The sequence below is a fragment of the Silurus aristotelis genome (genome assembly GCF_946808225.1).
Source record: "Silurus aristotelis genome assembly, chromosome: 8".
Lineage (NCBI taxonomy): Eukaryota > Metazoa > Chordata > Actinopteri > Siluriformes > Siluridae > Silurus > Silurus aristotelis.
In genome coordinates this window covers 8073887-8088744 of record NC_139581.1, presented here as the reverse complement: position 1 = coordinate 8088744, position 14858 = coordinate 8073887, and the positions used below count along the sequence as shown (strand labels likewise).

The 14858-nt window shown below is 36.4% G+C and overlaps 1 protein-coding gene across 1 annotated transcript in view; it reads right to left on the bottom strand.

Moving 5' to 3' along the window:
* Positions 1–14858, bottom strand: part of clstn2b (calsyntenin 2b) — a 286166-nt gene that overhangs the window by 79250 nt on the left and 192058 nt on the right. The window contains exon 6 of the mRNA XM_083547861.1: positions 11472–11657. Coding sequence (XP_083403987.1) covers positions 11472–11657 — 186 coding nt within the window. The remainder of the gene's footprint in view (positions 1–11471; positions 11658–14858) is intronic.

The window sequence follows — 14858 nt, the reverse complement described above, 5'->3', positions numbered from 1 at the left end:
TGTGTTGTTATTTATAAAAGGAGCCTCCAATGTCAGCACTTTGTAACAGTTGGAGTTTAAAGCTTTCCCGTGTGTATGTGTGTGTGTATATACACACACATACATATATCTATATCTATATCTATCTATATATATATATATATATATATATATATATATATATATATATATATATATATATATATCTATCTATCTATATATATATATATATATATATGTATGTGTGTGTATATATATATATATATTATATATATATATATATATATATATATATATATATATATATATAGATATATATATATATACACACACAAACTCTAAAAAGTACACATGAAACTGCTAGGACAACTGACGTTTTCAGGCAAACATGGTTCTTCCCCAAAATGTCCCCAAATGTTCAAGACACACAATTGTATAGAATGTCTTTGGAAGTGTTAAAATTTTATATTTGCCCTTCACTTGAACTAGGAAACCTGTTCCAGCATGACAATGCACAAAGCCAGCTCCAGGAAAATATGGTTTACATGGGTTTAAGTGGAACATCTTGAGTGGCCTGCTATAGAGCTCTGAGCTCAACCCTAATGGATTGAAACACTAACCACATCCCAGGCCTCCTCACCCTATACTAATAACTGACCGACTACTAATGTCCTAAAGCACAAATCTCCACAAATACAAGTCTAGAGGAACATCCTCCCGGAAGAATGGTATGAAAGGGGAATCTTATAGTCGGGTGTCCACAAACTAAGTATATAAGTTATATAAGTATGTAAGTGAGTGATAACAGGAACTAACATGCCTAATGTACGTTCCATAACATTAAATGCAACTACAGCATAAATGGACAATAAAAAGCATAATATATTTATCAATAAATGAAAATGATAATTGTGGCAATTGTTGGCAAATTAGTGGGGCATAAGAGTAGTAAAACAAATGAGAATATGTTGAAAGACTTTGGGTGGGAACACCACCATTAAAATAATAATAATAATAATAATAATAATAATAATAATAATAATAATTTTTATACTATATGAAAATGGCCACAAGTGCTGCATTTTCTAATAATGCTGTATTTCTCAATAATAATAAAGAAAGAAATAATCTATAATAGATTAGACAGAAATAGAGTATCTATAATTTAAAAAAATTTAAGTTTGTTTAGTTTTATTCAGTTTGGTACTTCATGCACATGTATGTACAGTATATAATGCAGGCACATCTAAAAATATGAGCACACTTCAGTCACAAAAAAACCCCGAATCCTTCTCTTTGTGTGCTCTTCATTTCTCTGCTCCAATTAGGTGCCATTCTTGCTGGTATCCTTGGCTCGTAACACTTCCTCACATCCTGAATGGTATCACTTTCCACTGCGAGGCACAAACGCACACGTGTGCGTGATACTATGTGAGATATTACACTGACAGCCATGAGCTCTCCGTCGACTCCGACTGAGCTTCCTGCCAACAGCTGTGAAGCTAAGTGTGCTTTCTTGCACCAGAATCATGAGTACAATTTTAGAAAATGCTCATTCTGGCATCGCAGCTAAGAAACACAAGGACAACGACAGGGGAACCGAGGTCCTAATTAACCGCAGTCATTAGCACCTGCTAGTGCTGACTTTTTCCAGAAATATTGGCTGTCAAATTGTTGGTACAAGCGACACAAAAACAGTCATTTTTTATATACTGGGTAAATCCAGTGATATAGGTGTGACATTTGAAGTCATATTGGTATGCGAAGAGGCTCTTCGTCAGCACGAGTTTAGCATCAGAGGGACTGTGTGGTTTCTAGTCAGGTGACTTGTGAGGAAGTCTAGAAATCCAAAACAAGATATCAGAATCCGAATCCAAGTGTGTCGACACAAGGAATTTGGTTTCAGCTGTTAGTGACTCTCAAAGTACAGACATCAATAAAACTATACATTTAGCTTGAACTGTACAAGACAAAACAGACAAGATAAGACAAAAACAGATTATACAAGACAATACTATATTATAATTAATTAATATTAAACAAGAGTATTAAATAGGGATACTCTTGTATTTATTAGAGATGTGTTTGAAATGTCTATTGAAGCAGTGCGTCAGAAGAAAAGGAGAAAAAAACGGTGTTACAAAGAAATATTTGGTGGTTATTAAGTGATGTGCCATAACATGCCATGTTTCAGATAAAAATATCGTTCAGGCAGTCAGAGGTTCTCAAGCAGCCTGAAAAAACCCACCAGCCAATTTCCTTGCAGCACAGCGATGTATCTAATCCAAGATAATTCATGCATTTTAAGTCACAAAAGCCATTTCTTGATTTAATTCCATCTTTTTAATTTGTTGTTTTACAGTTTAATGCTCACTGCATCTGACATTAACATTCATTTACTAACTCTACATACTTAAACTCTAATCATTTATTTTCGTTCGGAGCTTCGCCTCCTATGACATTTACAAAGCCGGCAATACAGAAAAAGTCCTGCTTAATGACTCAAGGATCTTATTTAGATTTATTTAAATGCAAAGGAATTAATGTACTATTTAAACTTCTGATGTAAATATGCACTTTGGCTCGGGTTGCCAGATCTGATATCAAAACACATCGTTTGCTTGAAGAGTCTATAATCATATTTACAATTTTAAGCATCTGGCAGATTCTCTTATTCAAAGCAACTTATAACTGAGTAGTCTGGACTTGCTCAAAAGGTCCAGCAGCAGAGGCTTGGTGGTACTGGGATTTGTATAACGACTTTGCGATCAGACGTCTAATCACTTAACTGAGCTCCCACTTCCAACATAAAAAGCCAGAACTTTAAAATGAACCTAATTTTACTGAAAACTGCACACCTGGATAAACTAGGTATACTAAATGCTAAGTGTGTGTGCTGAGCAACAAACATTAGGCTAATTTACACCTGCTTTTAGTACGTTTTCGCTCCCCCCCCCACCCACCTTTTTTTGGAAGATCTTTCCATTTTATTTCATAAGGTCCCCTGGTGGTCTAGTGGTTAAGATGCAGCGCTCCCACCGCTGCGACCCGGGTTCGATTCCCGGTCAGGGAACCATCCCCAGCCACTCTTAGTGCCGGTCCCAAGCCCGGATAAATTGGGGAGGGTTGCGTTAGGAAGGGCATCCAGCGTAAAACATGTGCCAAATCAAACATGCGGAGGATCCGCTGTGGCGACCCCTAACGGGAGAAGCCGAAAAGAAAGTTTTTTCCCTTTTATTTCATAATCCTCCCTCGCATGCATGACACAGTGAAATGTAGGTTTGTAAATTAGTTTCATAAATAATTGATTCATTCATTTCGAACAGAATGCAGTTTGATTGCACCTAAAAATAGACACAAATATTGTATATGATGTTTAATGATCTCCTTGGATTTTTCCACACAACAGTCAAAGGTGAGTCACAAGTTCTGTGGGTGAAAACACACTGTTAATAAGAGAGGACAAAACAGCTGAGATCAAGCACTCTTTATATCCACGAAAAGCAACACTAAAAGCAAATAAATCCCTGTGGTAGATTGACTATAACTACAGTATAATTTATATATAATATTAATCTATAATTCTTTCTTGGATTTTTATTTCCCGGTTAAAATAAACCTACCATAAAAATTCTAGACTGTTCATTTCATAGTAAGGGGGTACATTTACTAAATCAGCAGGGAATCAAATTATTATTTCCCCCACTGTATATACTGTATAGCCATAACTTAAAAAAACTGCCTGGTCTTTTTTTAATATCCGGCATTTTCATTCAGCTTAGATGTATGGCAATAAGTAAAGCCATTTAAAAATAAAAGGTTGATGTATTATCAGTCAACTAAACAGAGTTTTTATGGTCCAGCCCACTGGAAATGTGTAATATGGTCCAGTCTGATTCCTTTGCTTTAATGGTAAAAAAATCACATACTGGTGTGATGAGGTTCTGTTTAAAAAAATAAATAAAAAAAAACCTACAGCTTAACATCAAAATCCTCAACAGCTCATCTACAACCTCAGGCTTACATTAAGTGCAGAAAATCCAGCTCTGTGGCTGGGTACACATGCTCCTCTGTGTAGGAGCTTCTGCCATATCCATTTAATAAATTATTCTATTTCTTCAAAGATTTAGTTAGAGAACTTAAATATAGACCAAAGTGGGCAATTCAAAAGTACCAACCTCTTATATTGCTTTATAAAAACATCCAGAGTATCTAATAATTAAATTATATTAATATATTGCATTGACTTTCAATCTAACATGCAAATGCTGGAAACTAAAAACGCAAGGTCATTGCGTAGAATTTTCACATTCCAAAATTCAAGAACTTTTGCATTAACTCTTACATTATCTGAACTTTGACCTGCAAATTCATATAATGCGACCAATAGAAGATTGACCTCTTCACAACAATTAAGGAGGAGCTGATCATATTAGTGTCAGACTTTAAAATAGAGATTAAAATAGAGTGGCAAAAAAAAGTATGTAAACTCTATGGAATTGCATGTTTTTCTGCATAAATCTGTCAAAAACAACCATACAACCTCATAGTTCTAGTGGAAAAGTATGTGAACCCTTGAGTTATTTACCTCAAAAAAAGCTAATTGGAGTCTGGTGTTAGCAAACCTGGAGTCTTGTTAAGAAAATTGGTTAGGAGTTGCGGACTAGAGCCACTTTGACTGATAAAGACCACTTAAGTGTATTCTCTTTGTGTGAAGCAAACTCAAAAAGGTTCTGTGAACCATATCTTGGCAAAAAGACCTTTCAGAGTACCTATGATCAAGAATTGTTGATTTACATAAAGCTGGAAGGGTCACATTGTGATTTTAAAGACTTTAGAATTTACCAGTCTACAGTTCTACATATGGAGACACTTTGGAACTGTGGCTACTCTATCAAAAAGTGGGCGCCCAATAGAAATGACCCCAAAGGGCACAGCGAAGACTCATCAATGAGGTACAGCAACAACCCCGAGTGATTTGAAGGCATGGCTAGAACACTGAAAAAGCAGGGTGTCTATAGCAGGACACCATGAAGGAAGCCGCTGCTTACTGAAAAGAACATTGCTGCACGCCTGAAATGTGCGAAAGAGCACACTGACATTCCACACGTTATTGGCAAAGTGTTTTGTGGACTGATGAAACTAAGATTGAGCTATATGTAAAGAGCACGGCACACTATATCTGGTGTAAAAAGGGCATCGCATATCATCATGAAAACATGATCCCGACTAGTAGAATATGGTGGAGAAAGCATCATGAGTTGGGCCTGCTTTTCTGCATCAGGTCCTGGCCAGCTTGCAGTCATTGAGAGGAAGATGAATTTGCAAGTGTATCAAAAACTTCTACAGGGTAATGAGAAAATGTTTGTATGTCAGCTAAACCTCTGTAGAATTTGGGTGATGCCAGAGGACAATGACCAACAGACCAAACACACTGGAGCAAGTCCACAACAAAATGCCTTCAGAAAAACAAAATCAGCCTTTTGGAGTGGCCAAGTCAGAGCCCAGACCTCAACCCAATAGAGATGCTATGAATGACTTGAAGAGAGCCATACACATGAGACATCCAGTGAATGTGACAGAACTAAAGCCGGGGCTAAAATTCCTGCTGAACGATCTGCAGGTCTGATCCACAGCTACAGGAAGCGCCTGGTCTACCAGTTATTTATTATAGTTTTTCCGCTATCATTTTGTTAAATGAGTGTGTTCAATAAAGACATGAAAGATCAGATTTTTTTTTCTGTGTCATTATTTAGGCACAGTATATTTTTCAAAAATCTTGACTTGGATGAAGATTAGATCACATTTTATGACACTTATGCAGAAATACATTGAAAAACCAAAAGGTTCACATACTTTTTCTTGCCACTATAAATTAAAAAAGAAACTGCCTGGATTGTGGTGTCACTGCATACAGAAACAAATGGTATATTATAATAATGGTATATCGCATATCCAGTTTTTAGACATATTTGCAAAAAGTATAGTGTGATTGTTCCATAAGATGTATTGTACCATGCCTTTTTACCCAAATGTAATGCCTGGAGAATGCAGGGCTGCATCCCAATCCACATCCTTGTCAGGCGAAAGAACGTGCCAGAAACCGAAGTGAAATCCACAAGGTTTTTTAATAAAAAATCAACAGGGCCAGAGGTGGCAAAAGTACACACATCCATTACTTAAGTAGAAGTACAGATACTCATTTTTTAAAATACTCGGGTAAAAGTTGAAGTACTGATTATACCTTTTTACTTAAGTGAAAGTAAAGAAGTCTTGGCTCTGACATGTCCTTAAGTAAAAAGTAGTTATTACTTCTACCTGTTTTAGCTGTTAACTGGACCTCACAGCATATTAATGATAGATAGATAGATAGATAGATAGATAGATAGATAGATAGATAGATAGATAGATAGATAGATAGATAGATAGATAGATAGATAGATAGATAGATAGATAGATAGATAGATAGATAGATAGATAGATAGATAGATAGATAGATGGGCGTAAATTTCATTTAACAGTAGGGGGGACAATAAATATAAAATTTCTCATGAGCAATTTTTGAAGGGGGACACAAATAATACAGTCAAATTGTACTGATAAAGACACAGTGTCCCCACAGTGAAAAACTTTGCTTTTATTATTGTGCATGGAGACTGCGTCATTATGGTTATTTTAAGTTTAAGTTTTTCTCAGGTTCAATGACAAAGCAAAACAAGGAATTAAAAAAAAGTTTAACATTTTATTTAAAATTAATTTAGACACTTAAGAACAGAATAGAAACTGATTATAAAAATACAGTGGGGTCAGTTCGGATGTAGCACAGTGCTCATTTAGTAAATGCACAGATAAACAATATGCTAATTGTGGCCGTTAATGTTAAGTTAACATTATACCAAGTCGTCCCAAATAAAACACTGCATGAGAAACGGCTTTGGTGTGTTAGTGTCAGTGCACTATGCTACAAGATATTGTAAACAAGCTAACGTTCACTAGATAAGTCATATTTTAATCACTAATAGAGCAGATTCATTGAAAATTACATCAGCAATCAGCATTTTTGCCACAACTAATTTATGAATGAGTCTGCATCAACTACATTAAAGAGAATCGCTTTATTTAAAGTGAATAAAATACGCTAGTTATTGGAGATGAACATTAATTGAGCCGCAGACACACACCTGACTCGTGTGTGTAGAGTAGGTGAGATGAACACACACCTGACTCGTGTGTGTAGAGTAGGTGAGATGAACACACACCTGACTCGTGTGTGTAGAGCAGGTGAGATGAACACACACCTGACTCGTGTGTGTAGAGAAGGTGAGATGAACACACACCTGACTCGTGTGTGTAGAGCAGGTGAGATGAACACACACCTGACTCGTGTGTGTAGAGCAGGTGAGATGAACACACACCTGACTCGTGTGTGTAGAGTAGGTGAGATGAACACACACCTGACTCGTGTGTGTAGAGCAGGTGAGATGAACACACACCTGACTCGTGTGTGTAGAGAAGGTGAGATGAACACACACCTGACTCGTGTGTGTAGAGCAGGTGAGATGAACACACACCTGACTCGTGTGTGTAGAGCAGGTGAGATGAACACACACCTGACTCGTGTGTGTAGAGTAGGTGAGATGAACACACACCTGACTCGTGTGTGTAGAGCAGGTGAGATGAACACACACCTGACTCGTGTGTGTAGAGAAGGTGAGATGAACACACACCTGACTCGTGTGTGTAGAGCAGGTGAGATGAACACACACCTGACTCGTGTGTGTAGAGCAGGTGAGATGAACACACACCTGACTCGTGTGTGTAGAGCAGGTGAGATGAACACACACCTGACTCGTGTGTGTAGAGTAGGTGAGATGAACTGGGAAAGCAGGCAGTGGGTCAAACCACTGTGAGGAAGGGGAGGGGGGGAACTGTTTCTAAATGCATTTTTGCGTTGTTTATTTTTCTACTTACACAATTATATAGGTAAACATAGATATATTGTGTGCAATAGAGAGTGCGATATTTTTTGGATAATTTTTTTTTGGAGGGGGGGCACAACCCTCGGATGGGGGGGGACATGTCCACTCCGTCCCCCCCCGGGATTTACGCCCATGTTGTTACCTAATGAATGTATTTCAGCGGATTGAAAAAGACGCGCAGTAACAGGAAATCAGTTGTTCGGTTGAAATCAGCGCGCAGTGAAAAGAGAAATTTGATATTTCACCAAATCAATGGATTAAAACTAAAGTAACGAGCCTGTTTTGAAAATGTAAGAAGTAAAAAGTACAGATATTTGTGTAAAAATGTAATGAGTAAAAGTAAAAAGTTGTCTGAAAATCTACTTAAGTACAGTAACGAAGTATTTGTATTCCGTTACTTCCCACCTCTGAACAGGGAAAAGCAGAAAACGGCAAACCGCAATGAAACTCCAGGTTAACTTAAACCTGGTGAAAGCTGTGATCAGACTGGTGTGAACAAAACAGAGATTAAACCAACTGAGTGGCTTGGGTAGTCCGACAGTGTTCCTTAGCCTAAGCTGTAGAACAGCCAATGAGCTGGTGGAGGAACGGGAGTTATGTAGCATGGGAACTGATGAGGGCCAGGTGTAGCTGATTAGTTAGTGGGAGAGCTGCTTGGAGTGATAGGTGAAGGTGTGGCTGGTGGATCCCTGACAATCCTACACACTAAATAGCATTTACTGAGGTGTACTGGTGTTTTTATGTTGTAGTGTAGAATGGTTAAGGACATGCATTAGTATTTAGACACAGTTTTATACAGTTCTCAAGATCAAATACATAAACTGAAGTTAATTTTCGATCTCCTTACTCTTACTAAAAATAACTGTGTAGATAAAATACAGCAAAGTACAAATCAATCAGGGGCCATGACTGATCCGTCTTTGTGAGTTTTTCAAAGCATAAAGTTCAGAAGAGCAAAAAAAAAAAAAGAAAAAAGAAAAAAAAAAAAAACCAACACCTGTTAGGAACTAGCTGGCATATGTTAGCATGCTCACTAAAGCAGATCAGAGGATAAATAGACACAGATGTTAACATAATACTCGACACAAGCAAGCAGGAAACAAGAGATTATGAAATATTTTTATCTTTGACAACAGTCATATTATTAATATTTTTTTCTTAATCAATTTTTTTTTTATGTCAATTTGCTTAGCATTAAGAGTTTCAATGTCATATACTGTTACACTTAGGGCAAAGTAGAACAGAAATACACAGATTTTATGTGTGATACTGTAAACAATTTCACCTTCAGAAAGAACCCTGGGTCTTTTCAAAATTCTTTACACAGAGGAAATATATGCATGATAATAATATTTACTTATTAAAGGACATATGGAGTTAATACATTAGTAAATATTAGTTTTTGGATAATTTTCCATACATTTTAATTTACAGATGCAACTTTTTATTAGATTTGATTTTGTACAGTTTTAACCCTGCTTAGGGTTTCAAAAAGAAGGACTGGAATAAAAGATTATCTTCACTTGCATGCTGTAACCTGTAACTTGTATAATACAAATGGGAATGAAAATGAAAATCCTGGGTTTAGCACTGCCCACTCCATTTAATTAAATAATTATTATCTCATACACTCCTGGGTAAATTAATGGGTCAAACCTGAAATAGCAAAATATTGGTCAGGAAATTACAAACACTGTAGATCTTCCCAGTTCTATTAATCCTGAATCCATTTGGGAGCCTGGATGAGTCGCATAAGATGTGTTTAAAAAAAAAAAATAATAAAAAATAATAAATAAATAAATAAATAAATAAATAAATAAATAAATAAATAAATAAATAAATAAAAATCCGGGAAGATATATATATTTATAAATATTTAATTATTATTTTTTCCCCCCAGACATTTAACAGTATCATCAATATCAATCTTAATAAATGTACCTATTTGGGCACTGTATTCTGTACAATATATCAGCAAACATTTTGTAGACACCTACAGTAACCATAAGAATTGTATGAGCTTTTTAAACATCTTATTCCACATTTAGTCTCCAATTCCTGGTATAATAACAGAGATTGTCATGCAGGAACAGGTTTATGTCTCTCAGTGAAGAAAAAATCTAATGTTACCACATCCAAAGACATCCTAAACAATTGCGTGCCTGCAACGTTGTGGTAAAAGTTTGGAAACAGAACCACATATGGCTGAAAAAAGTCAGCTGTCTTAATACTTTTCTCCATATAGTGTAAGTGAATTCCCTGTTTCTAGGTTTTCCTCTTAAACAGTTCACTGCAGCAAAAGTAAAAAAGCCGTAAACAATAGTGAAACTGGTCACATGACTGCATTTAGTTCATTCTAGCTCATTTCCTGACTAATGATTTATTGTTAGATCAATTAAAAGCTTACTAATTTGTTCCATTTGTTTTTGACCTGGAGTGTACAGTGTAAATTTCCTTGGAGATCTCACTCACGAGGACAGATAGACACAAGGAGGGTAAAAAAGAGATATCACTCTCAAGGATGACTCATGTTAAATATTTATAAGATGTTTTTTTTTTTTTTCCTGATATAGAATATACTCAGTAAATGTCCTGCTTTGAACTTGTGCTGATTGTCAAAAACACATCAGCTATTTTCTCTTTCATTTTCCAAACCAGTGAGCGAGTGACCTCTATCTGGGAAAGCATTTAACGGTTCAAAATGCCTTTGTCAGATCGCATCAGTGGCTAACAATCAGCAACCTAGTAGTGTAGTTCTGCTTTAACGGGACAACTGAGCCGAATTTACACGGTTACACTAGGTTTTAAATGTTTACAACACTTACAACGTGTTTAACACTTGTTTGTTGAAACATTAAGTGCAATACTGTACTATTGGTGGATACTAAAGGAAAAGGAAGGAAAAAAAATCTTGAAATACAATAAGCAACTATAAGCCAAGAACTAATAATAAACCATGCTTTGCATTTCAGTGATCTGGTACAATATCATTATTGGAAAGGTATGTTATCAATGCAAACATGGAAGTCTTACTGGCTGGGTGAAAGCTTTTGCGACTCATCTTGTATTCCTTCTCCATCAGGTTCCTCAACAACTCACTTGGTTTGTCGTTCATTGGGTAATTTGACTTCAGCCTAAAATGCCATTTTTTCGATTGATGTTTCTCAAGGCCTCCGATATTTACTGTTTTGGCCCTCTCAAATTTTACAGACTATTCCAGTCTGCCATTCAGATATGAATTGTTGTGAACAAAAATTCAGCCATATCTGCCGCACGCTGGTTTATTTTGACTCGCCTGAAGAAAAAGTCTTTCTACCATCAACATGTCTCAATTTTCTGTGCCAATCATCATCCTCTTCAAAAGAAAAAAAAAAAAGAAAAATTCCAGACTGTCCATGACAGACAGCACCATTGTAAAACTGTGTTTAATATCAGGGTAAAAGTTGCATGAAATCCATGTTAGTTTTCTTTCCCCATCGTTAATATTTATGCAAAACAACCCAATAAACTTACCACAAAGCTTCTGCAGAGATTTCTCCGAATAGGTCTCTCTGTCACAGCCTTTGCCGATATGCCCTGTCTGTAGCTCAACAGTGGTCCTGACCGAAGACACCGTGCCCTCACACGTCTCCAGGTGCATCTTGGGAAACAGTGGTTTACTACCCATACCTGGCTCATAGTCCACACGTTTACTCCAGCCTAGCAGGGGGGAAAAGAAATAAAGTAAGAGAAACTAAAAAAAGGGAAGAGTAGCATTTGTGTTTGTGTTTTTTTTTTTAAACACAAAAAAAAAAACACAAGGATTGACTCTGACCTTGTATGTGGGTGAAATGCTGTTTTAAAGATATGGGACATCAGAGTTTTGACATTCAGGCAAGAAAATCTCTCAGATACTAAACATAAGACCTACACTCATGTAGCTGTGAATGTGAATTTTATTAAGTACAAGATGTATTCTGAAATCTTTGCTAACACAAATGAAAAGGAATATATAATATATTCGTTGAATTATAAATGTTTGGTATTAAACATACAACTGACTGTTTGTATCTGAGAATTCTCTTAATCGTATTAAATAATGATTATAAGCCATATAATTCAGTATAAAAAGAAACTTTTGAACATATTACGACCACAACACGTAAAATACATGATATTACATTTTTTGTTAAAAAGTTAGCTACTTAATCTTGACGTTTCATTTTCAAAGACATTAGAAATGTACATTACATGTTTCTGTGCCATCACAAAAACACATCTTATGTCTCCTGACTGACCTTCAGCTTCAATTATATGGAACATTTCATTTATTAAGCACACTGCACACGTAGCTGGCTAATGGCAGCAATATTTAATACTAATCTAAATGCTAATGCTAGCCACTAAGTGATCACTCAGTAAAAAGCCTTCAGTGCACCTGTTTCAGAATATTTAGATATTGTATAACCAGTGTGTACAGTACACCAGTAATGCACATGTTGTGTACTTGTTTTTTGCTATCCTGAATCTCCTGCTTTGTTTTTGTCTGTCAGTGTGTACATGTAATGTAGATTTGTTCGGATTACATAAGGACACCTGTACTGTAACCATGGGTTCATCCTGGATGGCAAAAAGAGACATTTACACATTTAAATTGTTTTATTTCTATATATTAGATCATCCATTAAATTAGCCATTAACACTAATGCGATGGTATATCAAATGTTCCTACCAAAATAGTTTATACAGATACATTTATTTTAAATGCAAATATGTAATATGACACAAGTATTCATCAGTGATGAATTTTATCTGGTTACATTCTTTGACCAAAATTCCTTATAGAAAACCAGCACAATTCTGAGGTCAAAGGAGACTTTCCATGATTTTTCTTGTAAGACTTTAACATTCCAAAATGTATTATCCCTGGAAAATCTATTCCATGACAATCTATTGTTTTGCCTTCATCGAAAAACTATTCATGGCAAACATTCCATGTATTATTTAAAATACAATACTTTACATACAACGTTGTCAACAACATATGCAAAACTTTTTCATTAGACAATTACTGCGGTGTGAACATTTAATACAGTCGCAGTCCTACTCACCAGTGTGTGTCATTAGAACCACTGCGTGCAGTGTTCACAGACAATTTAATGGGTGATGTGCTAGAATTTTAAATATGCATGCATTACCTCAAGTTCATGTTGCCTATTTAAATGGCAGGTGCGCTACAAACCCATTTTGAGTTTTCCTGTCAGCAACAACATTTGCTGTTAGGGTTGCTCACTCTCACTCAGTCTGAATAGTTAAGGAGATTGTGTGTTTGTGTGTGTATGTGTGATTGAATATAAAATGCATTTATCACACCACATTAGGAGACTGTGCACTGCTGAGAGCTTCATGGTTACATTTTATTACCTGTTTGTTTCTTTTTTACTTCAGGTTATAAAAGTTCTAAAAAGTTCTTATCATTGAATCTTTCGGCTTCTCCCATCAGGGGTCGCCACAGCGGATCATCCGCATGTTTGAATTGACAGATATTTTTACGCTGGATGCCCTTCCTAACGCAACACTCGCCATTTATCCAGGCTTGGGACCGGCACTAAGAGTGGCTGGAGTTAGTTCCCTGACCGGGGATCGAACCCGGGCCGCAGCGGTGAGAGCGCCGCATCCTAACCACTAGACCACCAGGGGACCTTTAAACTTTCTTTCGGCTTCTCCCATTAGGGGTCGCCACAGTGGATCATCCGCATGTTCGATTTGGCACATGTTTTTACGCTGGATGCCCTTCCTAACGCAACCCTCCCTATTTATCCGAGCTTGGGACCGGCACTAAGAGTGCACTAGCTTGTGCAACCCTAATGGCTGGGGTTGGTTCCCTGACCGGGAATCATCCTAACCACTAGACCACCAGGGATAAGTATATGAAAATGCTCGGGACATATATGTCTGTCAATATAGGAATGCTGGATAACCCTGAAACAATTCCCTTAGCATGTGAATCTTCCATCAAAGTCCATTTACAGTATAAAGTACTATATAAAGTATATTTAAAAACATTCTTGCAAGAAAAAATACCATCATACATCTACCTTTCCTTCAAAACTTCTTGCTAAGCTGGGGGAGAGCAAGCATTCAGTTTGAACTGCACAACTATTGTAAAACAATCATTACAAACAACAGTACTTAATTAAAGACTGCTTGAAAGGTGATGACAGTATTTATAAGCCTGCTGAGGTTAAATTTGCACACCTTTAATTATTTACAGGAACCATCAGTATAGACTTCCCAAAGTGTTACACCTTAAAATAAAGCATGCAAGAAGATGCTTTTTGTAGTGCTTGGGTGTGCAGTCTGTCTACAGGCCAAGGTGATAATGGCTGCCCAGTGAAGGAAATCACAATGGATCCACCACCTAGACTTACGCTCATAGCATGGCTGTTCGATAAAAATCTTACAAAAAATGAAATCTTATGGTTTTTAGTGGGAAAAAACTCACTCTACTAGGATAAAGTCCAGATTGAGGTGCATCCTTCTTTATTTAGAAAAGTACAAAATAGCATATAGGACTTTAAAGAGATGCCCTCCACATTGTTGTGGTCTGCTTAAATTGTGGCTCTTAACAAATTTTAGATATATTTTTGGATGTAATGGTTTGCACTCTGGACTCTTAATCCAATAATCAGAGAATCTTTTTTTACTAAAAGGTTATAAGTTCAAGTTCTAGCACCTGGGCTATTTGTGCTTTAACTGTTCAATTGTATAAATAAGATAATTGAAAGTCTCTGTGGATAATGCTGTTTGCAAAATGGAAACTTTTGAGTGATGATGTACTCCTGAATAACAAATAGAGAGGTTTGCAGAATGTCAAGCACACAACCTTTATAGAGTTCTTGCATTTAGAAGAACCTCCTG